Source organism: Lactuca serriola, chromosome 8, assembly GCF_051521515.1.
Source record: "Lactuca serriola cultivar US96UC23 chromosome 8, Lser_US96UC23_V15, whole genome shotgun sequence".
NCBI lineage: Eukaryota > Viridiplantae > Streptophyta > Magnoliopsida > Asterales > Asteraceae > Lactuca > Lactuca serriola.
In genome coordinates, this window is record NC_136415.1 from 68,322,738 (window position 1) to 68,339,911 (window position 17,174).

At 32.5% G+C, this 17,174-nt stretch overlaps 3 protein-coding genes across 6 annotated transcripts; 1 reads left to right on the forward strand and 2 right to left on the reverse strand.

The window, feature by feature from the left end:
* The first annotated feature begins 6,067 nt into the window (after positions 1–6,067).
* On the forward strand, positions 6,068–9,729 carry MGT3 (magnesium transporter 3). 2 transcript variants are annotated; one of them, XM_079018021.1, is made up of 7 exons: positions 6,068–6,301; positions 7,118–7,709; positions 8,375–8,445; positions 8,531–8,659; positions 8,744–9,130; positions 9,314–9,361; positions 9,452–9,729. In XM_079018021.1, the coding sequence occupies exons 2-7, from the start codon at positions 7,250–7,252 to the stop codon at positions 9,680–9,682; spliced, it is 1,326 nt and encodes a 441-aa protein (XP_078874147.1). In that variant the 5' UTR covers positions 6,068–6,301; positions 7,118–7,249; the 3' UTR covers positions 9,683–9,729. The 2 variants fall into 2 exon arrangements, with proteins under 2 accessions (XP_078874147.1, XP_078874146.1); XM_079018020.1 differs by having other exon boundaries at positions 7,155–7,709.
* Positions 9,175–11,552, reverse strand: LOC145071110 (uncharacterized). Its single transcript, XM_079018022.1, has 2 exons — positions 10,418–11,552; positions 9,175–10,146 (listed from the first exon to the last, which is right to left on the reverse strand). The coding sequence occupies exons 1-2, from the start codon at positions 11,276–11,278 to the stop codon at positions 9,784–9,786; spliced, it is 1,224 nt and encodes a 407-aa protein (XP_078874148.1). The 5' UTR covers positions 11,279–11,552; the 3' UTR covers positions 9,175–9,783.
* A 927-nt stretch (positions 11,553–12,479) lies between these two features.
* Positions 12,480–16,742, reverse strand: LOC145065904 (putative inactive purple acid phosphatase 1). 3 transcript variants are annotated; one of them, XM_079013009.1, is made up of 13 exons: positions 16,602–16,742; positions 16,259–16,401; positions 16,066–16,157; positions 15,922–15,988; positions 15,581–15,703; positions 15,416–15,508; positions 15,112–15,241; positions 14,923–15,004; positions 14,692–14,824; positions 14,362–14,567; positions 13,655–13,780; positions 13,281–13,590; positions 12,480–13,044 (listed from the first exon to the last, which is right to left on the reverse strand). In XM_079013009.1, the coding sequence occupies exons 1-13, from the start codon at positions 16,618–16,620 to the stop codon at positions 12,739–12,741; spliced, it is 1,830 nt and encodes a 609-aa protein (XP_078869135.1). In that variant the 5' UTR covers positions 16,621–16,742; the 3' UTR covers positions 12,480–12,738. The 3 variants fall into 3 exon arrangements, with proteins under 3 accessions (XP_078869135.1, XP_078869134.1, XP_078869133.1); XM_079013008.1 differs by having other exon boundaries at positions 16,259–16,438; positions 16,602–16,741; XM_079013007.1 differs by having other exon boundaries at positions 16,259–16,443; positions 16,602–16,730.
* Between the last annotated feature and the right edge of the window lie 432 nt (positions 16,743–17,174).

The following is a 17,174-nucleotide window of genomic DNA, read 5'->3' on the forward strand; positions in this document are numbered from 1 at the left end:
CCAATACATAACCATAAGTCTATGCTTAGGGGTAAAAAGACTATTTTACCCTTGAAATAACTTGGTCTAAAACCAAGGTCCAAACACACACTCTGAAAGCCCAAAAACCAATCAATGAGCCAAGGCCCAATATATGGCCCAATTTTCCAAATTGGGCCCTAACCTCTACATGGACTTACCTTAAGGCCCAACCTTTTATTCTAGTCCAAACACTTGGTATTCTGATGGCCCAATATTTCATAATCATCAAGGCCCAATTATGGCCCATCTATAGCCTAATTTTCCAAATTGGGCCCAATCCTTTCTAATGGGCCTTATCCTAAAGCCCAATAATTTCCTTATTCCGTAAACATGCTCCCTATTTGGCCCACGAAGGCCCACAACAAGTTAGTCCAAGAAATGGACCAATAAGAACCCAAACCCAATTAGGGTTCACATAAAATGACGATAAGGGTTAAGTGTTCCTACTTAAACCATTAAGGACTTAATCCATTAAGTCCATCAGCCCACTAGTCCAAACATACAATGTGGTCGGGTGTAATTCAAAATTCCAAATCAAACGCTCCAAACGTAGGTCCCGACTAATCCAAAATACACATTTCCAAAATTAGGGTTTTCTAAACCCTAATTAGGGTTTTCAACTCAAACGTGAGTCCGTTAGACCACCAGTTAAGTTTTTAGGTCAATTTGTGTTACACTCACAAATACTATTTGAACACGTAAACACATCTAACTCAACCACCTTGGGTGGCAGACGACGACCGGAAGCATAGGAACGACGACCTAAGGCCACCGACGACCACAACCGACATTCACAACGTCATATTCACAACAAAGAACGAAAGAGAGAGGAAGTGGGTGGCATTTAGACTTACCGGCAAATTCCCTTTCGCTAACGCCCGACACAACGACGAATCATAAGTTCAATACTCAGTCCTTGGGGGTTCTCTTAGCAACTCACGACAGTTACCGCTATACCTTTGACTTCGCCGGCGACAGGAGCGAGAATGGTGAGGCTCGGCGGCTATGTGACGAGGAGGTGGCGATGGATGGAGTACGAGAGCACAAGGGTGGCGACTGGACTTCCCGACGATGGAAGATGAAACATATCTCTTAGGTTTAGGGTTACGGACATAAAGGGTGACAGGTTACCCGGCGTCGCATCTTGAAGCGGGTTGGAAATGAGCACCAGGTCTAAACTCGTGTTCTTTACAAACTTCAATCCGTTTTTACAAGTTTGGCCCCTACTCCACCAAAACTTCCCAATATAACTCCAATATTTACCATTCAGCCCCCTAAGCCTTCAAATCCTTTCATTTTAAGTCCATTAATTACCAAACACACACTGACTTCTGAAATCCTTTTCAAATTACATCCAAAACTTATACTTTTAACCCTAAAATCCAAAATTATATCATTTGGCTCCCCGAAACCAACACCCCGCTAAATATTATTGATTTTGGCTACCATTATATAAGATAATAATAAAGATTACATCTCGGGGCTTTTGAGTTTATTATTTATTTAATTGATTTTAAACAGAATGTTACACCTTATGAACTAGTTAATCAAATAATCAATTTAACTGGGCAAACTGAAAAGACATGACAATGAAAAGCGAATAGGTATCATTCATCTATCAAGTTCTATAGAATAATCAAGAATTTTATAATGGTGAGGATTACCATTGTCTCTTTCCTTCTTAACTATGGGGTCCAACTAAATCTTAAAAAGAATAACATGTAACTGTTTAAATGTTATTAAGTTCTTAAATATTAACAATATGAGATGAAGATCAAATAACTTACGTTATGATAGTGTCAAATAACTACTTAAACGTTACAAAAGGATGACATACACAAAGAGTGTGGTCAACTTGCAAAGCCTTCATCCGGTGCTTCCTCCGCAGGTTTGATGACTTCCATTTTAACGGAAGCTAACATAGTCTACAAGAATAAGACAAGAGAAGATAATGCTCCCATTTGAGTTGATAATAATAGTGTATACATAATAAAGATGGAAAATAAATTTCAAGCGGTTGACCAACCAAATGCCTAAAAAATGTCCTTGCCACACTTCATCTTTTGTTCTATTGAATAATTTTGGTCTATGTGCAATGCATACATACAATACCTAGTGTAGATTGTGTGTTTCCAATCTTCGAAAAATAATTTTCAATAAAAAGCAACTCAATAGAAAAGATAATTAGTATCAAATGTAATATGAATATCAAGATTATGTTTGCTAACACAAATATTTAACATGACCTTGTCTACGAGGCTGTGCATGTCAAAAACCAACATCAAAGCAATAAACCCTAAGAAAACTAATAAAATATACATCAGACCTGACAATTTGATACACGATACGATTGATGCGACACGAGTTTTCCGTGTATGAGTTTTAGAAATTCATGTTGCGTATTTATTAATGTCGACATAAATTATAAATTTGATGTTTCATGTCTTACTTGTTTAAACACATATATACACAAATTTAATTCATGTTGACACACGAAACGTATAAACACGCGACACACGACACATATAAACACGTATAGACAATAATTAAATTTGTGTAAATCCGTGTTTATCCATGTTTTCATGTAACACGATTAAAAATGTGTTTATTCGTGTCGTGTTATGTGTCACACATTTTAATTACGTGTCATGTTTGTGTTTGATACCCAAAAAATGTTTTACAATCTGTGCCATGTTTGTGTTTGTCAAAATTGGGTTGTGTAAATTTGTGTCTTACACGTATACACGACACACAAACATGGATTGTCAGATCTAGGATACATATATTGTAATTAACACAAACTTAAAAAAATATAATTTTGATGGGAATTAATTTTGGTTTTTGAGCATTCTTAGAACCTACAATATGTTCAGAGAATGAGTAAATTAGAGATCGAGAAACATAGCTTACCGAAGATGGAGGCCGGCAAAGAAAGGGTTGACGATGGTCGATGGTGGCCACAACGTAAGTGGCTGGAAGTTAGATATAAAAAATTGTGTGGTGATATCGTCTGGCGAAATTGATGACAATGGGTGCGGTGGAAGATGGATGATGGACGACATCGGCGACGGAAGGGTAGAGTTGACGATGGATGATGGTCGAAGGTGTAAGGGCGAGTGCCGATGGTCTTGTTCCTTCTCTTGGTATTGAGATAATAAGAGTTGATTCTTTAGTGTTGGCCCTTTTTAAGAGTCAATATCCCTAGTTGGGCTTAGCGGGAATATGAAAAATTACAACTTTCTAGTTAGGAGGAAATTATGATCCCAGAGAAAATAGGAATTAGAATTTTATTTTATTTATAGCGCTACAAAAAAAACTATTTTCCACTAAAATATGTTATAGTAGCACAAAATAAAATATCATATTCAAAACTTTTGCCACTAAATATAATTTTGTTTGTAGTGTCTAAATAAATTATCAGTCTTCAACTAAGTCTTTTAACTTGAATACATCTCAAAATATATAGGTTACACTTAGAAAGCTTAATGACTATTAATGGGGTTTTACATTGATTAAGTGCATGAAATTGACTCATTCCTAGCTAAATGTAAACCCTAAAAACATTTAAATCATCATATAAGGAAAAAAAGAAGCATTTTAAGATAACATTGAAAAAATTATCAAAACATCAACCACAAATCTCCATATATAAATATACAATGCTTTTTGCTTATAAATCTCAACTCGAGCCATCCCAAGTCCATCATCACCTCATATGTCCTTAGGTATGTGGAATAGTCTCGTCATACGTCCTTAGGTATGGGAAATAGTCTGTCTAAAGTAGCACATAACACACCCCACACATATGTACTCATCATGCTATGAACACAAGCCCATTACACATAAACCATACATGATATATCTAGCCTCACTTGCAATGATGAATGTCTCTTATCATCACAACATCATCCAACACCACAACACAAAAATGGGTACCCGGGTCATCACCGACCACATAAGTCATCATCATATACTAATTGATGAACAATTCATGAAGAAAATCAAGTGCAAAGCGTCAAAGTTGTAAATATTAATAAGAAAACTCATTTCAACATCTATTTGATTGTTAATTTTTGGTTTTAGTTGTTAGTCGATTAATTTGTTTATGATATGTAGTTGGAAGTTGTTTGATTTCAGTTAAAATTTATAATATTTAACCTAAGAATTCATATTTCATAGAGCATATGTTGTGTGATTTTGTCTTGTTATTATTATTAAATATCATCATCATCATCATCATCACCACCACAACCATCAGTACCATCATCATCATCACCACCACTGCGACCATCATCATCATCATCATCACCACCATCACCACCACTGCGACCATCATCATCACCACCACCACCACCACCACCACCACCACCATCACAGCCATCATCATCATCACCATCACAACCATCATCATCATCATTATCATAATCACCATCATCATCATCACCATCACCACCACCACCATCATTACCATCACCATCACCACCACCACCACAAACACCACCATCACCATCACCATCATCATCATCATCATCATCATAATCATCATCATCACTACCACCACCACCATCATCACCACCACCACCACCATCATCACCATTATCATCATCACCATCACCATCATCATCATTATTATTATTATATATAACTTAATAGTTTGTATCTTATCAAATTTTTTTTGATTTCTTTTATTTTATTTGTATTTTATGTTAAAAAAGTGTTAGCAAATATCAATTATACCTTGGATATTTCAAGGATCGTGTGTGGAAATATTTTCAAAAATCTGTAATTTCGACCATATTGCATAGAGTAACATGAAACCATATTTGGGATAATCTAATAAAACTTTATTTTTGGATTTTATGTAAAATCTAAAATTCAAAAACAAAAAGTCCTTGCTTTGTTTGATGTTTTTATTAGACAATATTTTTGCAAAGTAACGTTAAGTAAAGAAGAAATGTATATGTATACCATCTAGATTTTCATAAGTAATGATTTATGAAATATTAAATTTTTTTTTTCTGCTAAAAATTTATTTTTTTGTAGGTCAATTATTTTCACAAGTAATGACCCGGTGAAAATCTCAAAAAGGAAAAAAAAATAACAGACCATTTAAATTTTAGCAGATGATGGCCTGAAAAAAAATCGTGACAATTATATATATATATATATATATATATATATATATATATATATATATAATTTTAGCTATTTTTAGAAGTTATTGCTAAATACACACCCCATCTAATGTACAATTTTATTAAAAGTCACCCATTGATTAACTATTTATATCTAGTTTTTTAAGCAATATAATTTCAACTAATAAAAACAATTAAATAACCTAATAAGGTGTTTATAGGATAAAATGAAATGTCTTTTTAACCAATCTATTTTTAAAAGATAAATACACATTGGATAATAAGGTCAATGTTTTAATTTTATAAACTTGATATAGAATATAAATATATGAGGACTAGTTTGTAACCCGTTGGAACTACGATTATAAAATTAATTAAACTTTTATAATAAAAATTTATAATTATCAATCAATTATTTTAAATAAATTATTAATTAGGAGATATATCAAACTTTTAAGGTTATTATAAATTCAAATTTAACATATAATTAGAAAATGTAAATTTAAATTTTAAAATGAGTTGTCTAATATATATCTAAATGACACATGACATAATATTAATGAGAAGTTATATTAAAGTGACATTTGACAAATAAAAATTAAATCTATTTATTTATTTGAATAGATATATGTGAATAATATTAATAAATAAGTGATCATACAGAATATAACATAATTTTAATTTATAATTTTAAAAACATAAAAAATATTTTAAATATTTTTTTCCATTCAAAAGATATAAAAACTTCAAAATGTTAATAATAAATCACAAAAGAAAATGATAAATATATAAGGGATAAAATGATAAAAAAAATATTTCATTTGAAAAAAAAAAAAAAATTCCGTCCGATCCTACGATTTACGAGCCAACTCAGTTTTCATTTTTCATTTTTCATTTTCATACCCAGGTCCATCGGTTCGTACGATCCTTATTGAGTTTTACATATTTTTCAAAATTAATATAAATATCTGAATGAAAACGGGTCTGTCGTTTCTGTTCTCTTACGTATCCATCATCATCGCTGCCACAATTTCATGTTTCACTGTAATCAGACCTCCAATCTCGAAATGAATATATAGCACCTTCTTCATAAATTAAAATTTCAGTGCTTTTCATGGAATCCAGTTCCGTAGTTCTTCGACAAGGTACGATTTGTTATATTTGGGTCTAATTAGTTGAAATTTTGTTCGATTAGTCACGGATGATTCATCATATATATTTTTTTTCTTTTTTCACTTTGCTAAGATCATCGATTCCATGAAGTGTGAAATTGCTCTCGATTGCCGAATTATATCGAGCTTGTCTTCCAATTTATGAGAATTTAAGGATTCAGGACCCTTACATTTTTAGGTTTTCCCCAATTTATGAGTTTTTCGCCTTCCTTCAGTTGATGAATATGAATTTTAATTTCATTTTTTTGAAAGAGTTTAGTGGCGACCAAAAGGTGAATAATCCAGGATACTAGCAATTTAAGCAATCAAATCTCCCCTTCCATACGTTGCTACGTTCTTTTGGATGCTTGATGGCATGCATACACTCTCTAAACTATTCTCAATACATTCAAATTTTGTTGTTGAAAATTAAAACTCTTAACCTTCATCGATATTGTGTTGTTCACAAGCCTCTTTGCAATTTGGCAGAATTTTAGTTTTAAACCTTTAAGCATTCATTTGGTGATTTGGTTTATAAAAGAATCCTTAATATTTATTTTCAAAGCTGCAACATTTAAGTTTGCACAACATGTTTCTAGTGAAATTTAAGGTACCATAGCAATCTATAAGAATCATGCATAAACTAAGGTACTATAGCAATTTATAACAATCAAATCTTCCCTTTCATATTATCGTATGCTCTTGCATACTTTCTGGATGCTCAATGGCATGTATACACTACACACTCTCTAAATCATTCTCAATACATCACAACAGTGTTTTGTGACATTAAACTCATTTTTTTCCCAGTGGGTATGAAGATTACTTGTGGATCTTTTGTTAACAGGATGTTAGGTGGAGTGTAGATGACACTGATGCAGACATCATCATATCACTCCATAAATCTTTCATCAAATTTCAAAATCAATAAAAGTGAGAGAAATGGAAGAATCACGGGACCCATTACTTCAACCCAATAATGTGACTGAATCTGTGAATACGAATGGGGATAACTCAAGATTCAACCTAATTAATCGTGGGGGGAAGAACCAGAACTTCATAGGGCCTGGTTTTCCAGGGTTAAAAAAACGAGGTCATGCTGTTGGAAATCGTTCTTGGATTAAAATAGAGCAAAATGGGAACTCAAAAGTTGTGGAATTGGATAAAGCTACTGTAATGAGACATTGTTGTTTGCCAGCTAGAGATCTTCGGCTTTTGGATCCTGTTTTTATCTATCCTTCAACAATTTTAGGGCGTGAGAAGGCTATTGTTGTTAGTCTTGAGCAGATTAGATGTATAATTACAGCTGATGAGGTGTTTCTTATGAATTCACTTGATGGATCTGTGGTTCAGTATAAGTCTGAATTGTGTAAACGCCTTCAGGAAGAGAAATATCATTCAGGTAAGTTACTATATTCTAAAATCTTTCAACACTTATGTTCAACTGTAAATTACCCCAATGTTGAAACCTGTTTCAGTTTTGGTTGAAAGATTTAATGTCAGTTTTGGTCCTTGGAACCTTGAAATAAGGACTAAAACTGAAAAGGGTTTTAGTTTTGGACTAAACTTGGTACGTATCAGAAAGCACAGGGACCAATGTTGTAGTTTACTTTAACAACTAAATTCAATCTAAGTAAATTACAAAAATGGTCCCCCTATGCTTTTGGATTTTTACCAATGTTTAGTCCAAATTGAAACCTTTTACAGTTTTGGTCTTTATTTCAAGGTTTCATATCGATATTGGTCCATGAAACCTTGAAACAAGGACCAAAATTATATGAAACAAGCACCAAAATCAATATTAAACCTTGAAATGAGGTCCAAAATTGGAATCTTTTTTCAGGTTTGATCCTCATTTCAAGGTTTAAATTGATTTTGGTGCTTGGAACTTTGAAACAAGGACCAAAATTGTTAAGAAACCTTGAAATACGGACAAAAATCAATACGAAAACTTATTATAAGGACCAAAATTGAAAAGGTTTCAGCTCTTCACTAAACTTGGTAAAAATCAGAAAGCACAGGGACCATTTTTGTAATTTTCTCACCTTGCTGTCTGTTTTCATTCAGATGACCTACCATTCGAGTTTAGGGCCCTTGAACTAGCTTTGGAGTTTACCTGCCTCACTCTTGATACTCAGGTATATACATACACAAGCTTTATATATCTAATATATATAATATAATATTATATATGAAATGAATGTTATTGGTTTAATTTAATAGGTGAAAGAGTTGGAAATGGAAATTCATCCTGTTCTTGATGAATTAGCAAAATCAATAAGTACACTCAATCTTGAACGTGTTCGTAGATTCAAAGGCCACCTTCTTGCATTGACTCAACGTGTGCAAAAGGTACAAATTGTTTTCTCGTGTTAAAATTAAATTAAATAACAAATAGTTGTGAAAAAAGCTAAAAAGTGTTAAAAAAAAATTCAGGTTTGTGATGAAATAGAACATCTAATGAACGATGATGGAGATATGGCTGAAATGTATCTAACTGAAAAGAAACAAAGAAACTCATGCAACGATTTATACGATCAAGTTCAAGGTAATATTATTTCAACTTCAACAATGGGAACAGGGGGCCCCACACTGGGAATGGGAATGGTGTCAAAATCTGCCCCGGTTTCTCCTGTGGGGTCCGCAAGTGCAAGTGGTTCAATTAAACTGCAAAGGGCTTTTAGTAACATAAGCTCACATAATAAACATGGAAGCCTGTTGAGTTCATCTGTAACTGGTGAACCTGAAAACATTGATCAACTTGAGATGTTGCTGGAAGCTTACTTTGTTGGAATCGACAACACTCTAAACAAGTTGCTTTCTGTAAGTTATATTAACATACTAATTACTATATTGCCCCTTGCTGATCACCTCCAACATTTTTCATATTTTCATATTTTCTCAACTGTAAATTACATCTACCATGACTTTTATGAATAAAAAAAAAACTAAAACAGATAGACATCTACCATGAGATTTAACATCATTGAAATTATCCAATTGTAGCTCAAGGAATATATCGATGACACTGAAGATCTCATCAACATTAAGCTTGTAAGCAAACCATATTTTCTATGACCATGAACTTATATCTCTTTCATGATTATTGATTCTAATGGAAGTTTATATTATATAATTAAATAGGGAAATGTTCAAAACAAGCTGATTAAATTCGAGCTGCTTTTAACAGCTGCTACATTTTTAGCAACAGTATTTGCAGTTGTGACAGCTGTATTTGGAATGAACTTTGAAGACGATGTTTTCAACGAGCCAAATAGATTCAATTGGGTTGTTTCCATCAGTGCAAGTTTATGTGGAGTTTTGTATATCTGTTTCTTGTTTTATTTCAAACATAAGAAAGTTTTCCCTCTCTAGATTTTCATTTCTTCTTCTTTTTTTATATAAAAATAAACAATTCCCAATACCCCTTTCATTATGTACTTGTACATATGGTTGTACTTTATGATCTTTTTCTTTTAAGGGGTTGATGAAAGAGATTCAATTCTGGTGTGGTCAAAGTCCCAGAAAGAGTTTTCTTCTTGTGGGCATGGTGAATGTGAACGAGGGGTATTTTGGGTATTTTGATTTTTGAGAAGTGACTCGAGTTCCTTGATACGTGCTTCGAGGTTGGATTCGATTACTTCATGAAGGCGTAATTGTAAGTCTATTGATGAAACTGCATAGTTTGGAGTGAAAACGCGGTTGGTGTTTTCACTTTTGCTACTTTTTCCAGTTTTGCCCCTGGGGTCTGATTCGGATGATTGGCTATCGAGTTGCCAAGTGACTGTATCTAGGTTCAGATCTCCTCTAGCCATGTCTGCTTCAAAGTCTGAATCAATCTGTGAAATGTATATTTTTTAGTTGATAGACTTAATGAGAAAAAGTATTGTTTCTTTTTGACTTAATGGACTTAAATGGGGACATGACTTAATCAGATAAACTATATATGAATGCCTTTTCTTTACTTAATACAGAAAAAAACAACTTGCCAGAGAGCTTTAGGACTCATTAAGTTCTATTGAACATATAAAGTTCCAACTTTTACTGATATTTTTTAAACATCATTTATCTAGATAACACTATGGAAAAATAGGGTCTTAGTAAGCTTACCTCAACAACATTAGACAATCTTTGCATTGTGCAACTCTTCATATTTTCTTCCAACCTCTCAAGCTCAGCCTCAAGTTCTGCCTCAATGTCACTCGTTAACTCAAACTTTTCCCCATTTGGACTATCGATTGCAGTTCCATCTGGCTCGATTTCAAGCTTCTTTGTGGTAAATCCATCTTTTATTTCAAGTTTAGAGTGTAAATCTTTAACCATGTTCTCAGCTTGTTCTAGTAAATCATTTAGATGCTCGATTTCTTTTTGATTAGTAAAAGTACCCGATAGTATCCCCATTGTAATACCAACAAATAACAACACCATGTCAAAATTTTCGTTTTGTCTTTTTGGAAGCTTCATTGATCCAATTGGTTGTTCCAAGAATGGTGAGTCGTCTATACATGCACCATTGCCATTTTCTTTTTCTTCCATCAACACGACCTTATGATCTTTTGAATCTTTGTTGTTACCAGTTACCACTAAGGGCCGTAGACTCGTGAATGGTTTTCTGTTCATGTTCTTGGTTTTGAATTTGTGTAAACGATTGTTAGAAGATGTGTCTAAGTACTCTTGTTTTCCGTTGATTTCATTTGTGTGATCTTGATCTACTCGTTTCTCGATAAAGGTTGAAGTCGAACCTGAAACGTGATCAACATCTCTGTCTAACAAGCATCTTTTTGCTAACTTTGGCAATGGGAAAACTGGGTCAGGTATTTTGTCGAACACTTGGCGTGCGTCTTGTTGCAGGCGTGGCGATGTCAGAGGTTGTGACTGCTTTGATGAGCCATCTTTCTCCCCTGATAAGTTCTGCCAATGCTTGGCCACGTAACCTGCACCAGTAGCTGCTGCAACCACCCAGAACTCCATGATCGATCTTTTATGCGACGCTGGCAGGAGGACATGAACGTGAACTTTGAACTTTTGAAGAGGGCTCAAAAGCCTGATTTTTAGGCTTGATGACAGGTAGATCTGTTTAGTAAAAGGTTACCCACTTCGGAAGAAGATGATTGCTGCAAAACCCTTGAAGGAATTTGAGAGATGTTTTGTGTGCTTTAACAAATGGAGACGTGAACTTGTAGTTTGAAAGATTGAAAGCAAAAGAAGAAAATTGTAGACTATGTGATCATTGTGTTTGAATATGTTTTGTTTATATAGTCACTTTCATTATTTAATTGCAATGTTCCAAACCACATGATTGTGGATTGGAATAATAAGGACCTCAATTAATCCTTTCCATTTTTAGCCAAGTATCTTTAAATAATCCATATGATAACCTCAAAAAATAAATGATGGAATTGAATCACTAAAAAATAAAATAGATATCACCATAGAATTAAATACACAATATAACGAAATTGGTTGATACATTTCGTTGTTATATGTATTAGATACTACTAATAAATCATTTAGACATATTGTTTGTTCTTAATAAATAGAAAACTAAATAAGGTAAATTGATAAATAAAGAAAAAAAATGTTATTTTATAATAATAAATTTTAATTAAATAAATATATATCCTTAAATAAGTTGTATAATGTCTATAACGTATAAACATAATTCAATTTTTTATAATACATGTTATACATGTTTTGCAAATAATTAAAAAATGGATTTTTTAATATGTGCCCTAAATGCACATATAAGAAACATTGATTGAAGTATTAATTATGAGGATTATTACCATAATTAAATATGAAAATCATTAATTATGTATAATATTACCATAATTAAATATAATACATTTAATTATGGTAATATTATACACAATTAATATTTATCACATTTAATTATAGTAATATTTGTTATAGTTAATACTTCAATTAATGTTCTTATATGTGTCCTTAGGACATATATTAGAAAATCCCTTTAAAAAATAGTTATCTATGATCTAAAAAGAATCCACTTAGGATTTAAATGAATCAAACTTGTTGCCTCTTTTGTCATTGAAGTAAAACCAACTAAAAAAAATATTACATACATTGGTAAAATAATAGAGCAACTTGCATATTTTTATAAAATAAAGCTTTTTATTATCCATTTATCATTAATGTAATTTTGAATTCAATATAAAATATAGTTGAGATTTCATTTATAACAAGATCATATATTGTCTAAAATGCATAGATCAACATCATGACAACCAAGCACGACTCCACCATACATGGATTTATTACAATCGTAACATCAAATACCTACATTAAAATACACTCACCCCCTATACTATCAACCATAAACGCATCACCCCCTACACTTTTAATTTTGCACAAATACCATTTCCACACATTAACTTTCCAAAAATACCCCAAATGGTGTACACATGCAATCTTCAAGATGCTAAGGTTGTACTCGGGCAACTATCGATTGTACATGCCAATATGTCTCTATAATCACGGGAAATCATGAATGAATCATACACTTTTCCATCTCTACTTTTCTTGTATTCAAACAAAAGGGTAGAATGGTCATATGCAGTAAGTTTTAAAAACCCGTAATCGTAATCTCTATAGATACTCCAAGTGGTTTTAAATGGAGCAAATGGGGTGAGGCTCGCCCCTCCACCTCCCGCCACCACATGTATTGTCCCATTTAAGCCGCCTTTGTAATGCTCCTTCTCATCACTCATGCAAGTATTCTAAACCAACAAGTTTATAGAAAAAGTCAAGAGTCAGATTCAGACAGTTTGATATGTTTCTAACAGGGTTTGATAAGAACTTGGATCTGACTCAGTCAGTCAGGCTTTGACTCAATCAACAACTATCAAACAGAGTCTTAAAAGATAATAAATTTGTTCTTATTTACTTTTTCCTCTCATTTCCCTAAGTGTGCACTCATTTTTCTTAAGTATTGTTCAAAATTTTATAAAGATACCTCATAAATGGGACATGTTCTTTCATAATTATGCGCATGTCCATAAATAGCTATATCAACTTTATATTTTTGCCAAAGCTTTTGAAGGCTATCTCTTCCCATTGGTTCTCCAAATGAACCTTCAACTGCATAAACCAAAGAAGAAGAATATCCCAATACACGATGTGCAATGAAAATCAACCATGGTTGCTTTTGTCGATCCACAGATGCAAAACAATTTTTTATAAAATTATATTGTTCGCTTCCTTCTCTCCAATCGTGCTCTGAGTCAGCAATGCAAAACCTAAACATGCCATAGTCTGTAGAATACCTACATGGTCAAAAGTCAAAGTCAGCAATACAACACTTGATGCATAATGTACAATACGACATACCAGAACTTATCTTTATTATCAGAAGGAACATGAAACATGGTTTGTGCAACAACACCACATTCTCCCCCTGAATCGTTGTTTTCATAGAAGGATCCTGAGTTGGGCCAATCACGTTCATGATTGCCACTATGATATTATATAAACATAAATAATTTGTTATAAAAAGTGATATTAATATTAAGTAAACCCTATGAAAATATAAGAGGGAAAGTTTAAATTTTGAGGTCAACCATTCATAATTTTCAACTTTTTATGAATATGAACTCTTCAAATTTCAAGAAACTTGTAGGACAAAACAACATTATATTTTGTGGTTTAACTCTCAAACTTCAATTTTTCCAATCAAACAATACAAGTTTTTTTTTTTTTTTTTTTTTTTTTTTTTTTTTTTTTTTTGAATTAACCATTTTAACATGTCAAAATGGTTGATTTGAAATGTTTGAAGCTTATGTGGTTTGTTATGCAAGATCAAAAATGGGAGGGAAGGTTGACTTTTGAGGTCAAGCATGTTAGTTTTAAACTTCTTAAAATGACAAAAATTCTTAAAGATTCTAGAAAATTTTGGCACCCACTTAAACATTTCATAGAATGACAACAATAAAAACCATAAAAGAAGTAAATTATTCAAAAAAGAATTTAAATCTTGAAAGTTGAAAGTGATAAGTTTGACTTCAAAGTATACGAGAAAAAAAGGAATAGGATGATACCTAGCAATCATATAAGGTTTAGATGAGGCAATTCTTTCTATTTGAGAAGTGAATTGATCCCATTGTGAAAGATATCCATTTGCATAACAAATATCTCCAATGTGAAAAACTATATCTATATTTTCCAAGTCATCAATCAGTTGCTTTGTAGTGTTAAGGGACCCACGTTGGAAATTATTGTATTCATTAGATCCATCAACCTCATCCTGCATCATATTTTTGACATAAAAAAAACTACCCAACTATTTATACCAATGTCATTGAAAATCAAAATAAAAAAAAAAAAAAAGTCTGAAACCGAATAAATAATAATAATAATAAAATAGAAACCTTTCCCATATCACCAAAAATAATAACACGTTGTAGAGAATCTTGACCAGGATATGGAGATGATTTAAACTCATACATCTTGCTCCAAATGATTGTCCCATTCAATAATTTGTGCCCTAGCTTGTATGTATACCTACATAAACATAATCAAGATTTATTATTTTTATTACACAATTAAAAAGTATAATCCAATAATAAAGAAAATCTAGTGTTTGGTTATTGTAAACATACACCATATTGGGCCATAATTCTTTCAAGAAGCTTGTATGGATATAGCCAGGATCACGCCACCCCACAGTTCTTGCTGGTGGACCTTCGGATAATCAGATGCATACACGCATCAAAAAATAAAATAAATAAATAAATAATCATATATATATACTCAAATAATGATATAAAGGTAAATCTTTTACTATATACCACACATGCTACGCTGATCAAAGGTCAAAGTTCCAGCAGAAGAAAGCCTCTGTTCTTCACCTTTTTGACCCCATTCAACAAAAGCCTTTGCTTCATTAATTCCATATCCACTTGTCCACGTTACACTCATCTACAAAATTATATTCCATGAATACGTATTTTTTGAGTTACATGTATAGAAGTGTGTATGTGTGTGTGTATATATATATATATATATATATATATATATATATATATATATATATATATATATATATATATAATGAATAAAAAAGTAGAAAAAAAAGACAGATGTCAAACTCACTTCATCCCACATCTTTCCATGAGCTAATCGTGGGTAATTTGGTGCATTTGGGTTCACGAAAGTAACTGTATTTGAAACTGCAACCAGATTCGGCTGAAAACATAGAGTCAACGTTTGGTCAATGCAAAATGGGCAACCTTGAAAAGGTGAAGAAAAAAAAATTACGGTTGATAATCCGCCTGTGAATAACGCAAAGGAGAAATCGGATCTTTGGTTGATTAATTGAAGATTTAATGTTGATTCTCCTGTATCTTTGTAATTAGGGTTGCTGTAGTTTGCGTATAAAAACTGCAAAATGGATTCATAATCAGCAGACAATTGTAAACAAATTATGGTTTGCAGTCAAAATAATTAAATTTGGATAATAATGTAACGAGTTGTTGCTAGATAACAAATTATTGAGATATATGTAAAATTTATCCCTATCTTTTAGCAACTGAATAATCATTTTTAAAATGCACATCCAAAAGCTATCTAGGACGTATGTCATGAATAAAAGAACAGACCTTAATAGGTGCAGTGCACAAATATGGAGGGCTGACTCTTGAGTTTTCAGGGAGGCAGGTTGAATCGCTGAAAACAATAGAGTGTCAGGTCTATTTTTTATCCCATGTCATAAATAAAAGAACAAACCTTAATGATAAGAGAACCTGAAATTGGCAGGGGAGAAAACTCCAATCCAATCATCGTTTGATGGGTTCAAATTGCTGATGTGCACATTCACCCATTCAGAATTTTGGCCCTAGAAAAACAAAATAATCAGATTTTGACAACAATTCCACTTTTCAACATGAAAATCAGTATGAAAAGTAAACTGCTACATCACTGCAATCTCAACCACACCTTTGATCCTAGAATGGCAGGAGAAGCTTTCACATCGGCAGCATCAGTTAGAGCAAATGTCACTTGATGTATTCCAATTTTCGCAAAAGAATGATCTCCATGTGATGTCACTTCTTCTGAGCTCAATAGAACCCAAAACCCTACTACGAAAGTGAACATCACAACTCGAATCATCACTTTCTGTTCTTGAAATCGAATGAACAAGTATATTAATCAGCAATTTGCTGAGGCATAGAAGCACAACAGTTCATATCAAATGGATTAACTAATTGGGTAGGGTAAGGAGTGAAAAGAAAATGAAAGTAAGACGATAGTATAGAAAAATAATCAGAGAGATAAATACCTTGATAATAGTAGCACATAAAACGTTGCTTGCAACCTGAATTTTATCCGTTTAATGGCAGTTGCTGCAGATTGATTGATTCATTTTCGGTAAGTATTATGGGGAAGAATTATTTGGTATATACTTTTATGCCTCTTTTCTGGTTGGAATTTTGGCGAAGGTTTACCTCGTTATTTTATTATTATTATTATTATTTTCCTAGATGTGTTATAATAAGTGTTTTAATATCAAATCATCTAAATTTTCATTTTTGTTAATTGAATGTTAAAAGATATGATTGGTAAACAAATTGAGAAAAAACAAAATAGACTTGGCAAGAAAGATTGTAGATGTGTTTTGTCCCTAGTTGAAGAAATCTTGAATCCTTGAAAGATGTACTTAAATTTTTAGGAATTTTGTAAAATACGTCAATTTTATATAATATTAGTCGTATCAATCATAATCTTGTATAGCATTTTGTGTGTGTTTTGCTGCCATTTCTTTAGAAATATTATGAGCTATCGGATACAAATTGTTCATACAGATACAAATGAAATCCATTGTATAGATTATATACACAAATAGCCCGACAAT

Coding starts and splice junctions, on each gene's coding strand:
- MGT3 (XM_079018021.1), top strand. CDS start 7,250: ATGGAAGAATCACGGGACCCATTACTTCAACCCAATAATGTGACTGAA. Junction 8,446..8,530: donor GCCTCACTCTTGATACTCAG/GTATATACATAC, acceptor TTAATTTAATAG/GTGAAAGAGTTGGAAATGGA. Junction 9,131..9,313: donor CTCTAAACAAGTTGCTTTCT/GTAAGTTATATT, acceptor ATCCAATTGTAG/CTCAAGGAATATATCGATGA.
- LOC145071110 (XM_079018022.1), bottom strand. CDS start 11,278: ATGGAGTTCTGGGTGGTTGCAGCAGCTACTGGTGCAGGTTACGTGGCC. Junction 10,147..10,417: donor GATTGTCTAATGTTGTTGAG/GTAAGCTTACTA, acceptor TACATTTCACAG/ATTGATTCAGACTTTGAAGC.
- LOC145065904 (XM_079013007.1), bottom strand. Junction 15,989..16,065: donor TTCTCCCCTGCCAATTTCAG/GTTCTCTTATCA, acceptor TATTGTTTTCAG/CGATTCAACCTGCCTCCCTG. Junction 13,781..14,361: donor AAACCTTATATGATTGCTAG/GTATCATCCTAT, acceptor ATAATATCATAG/TGGCAATCATGAACGTGATT.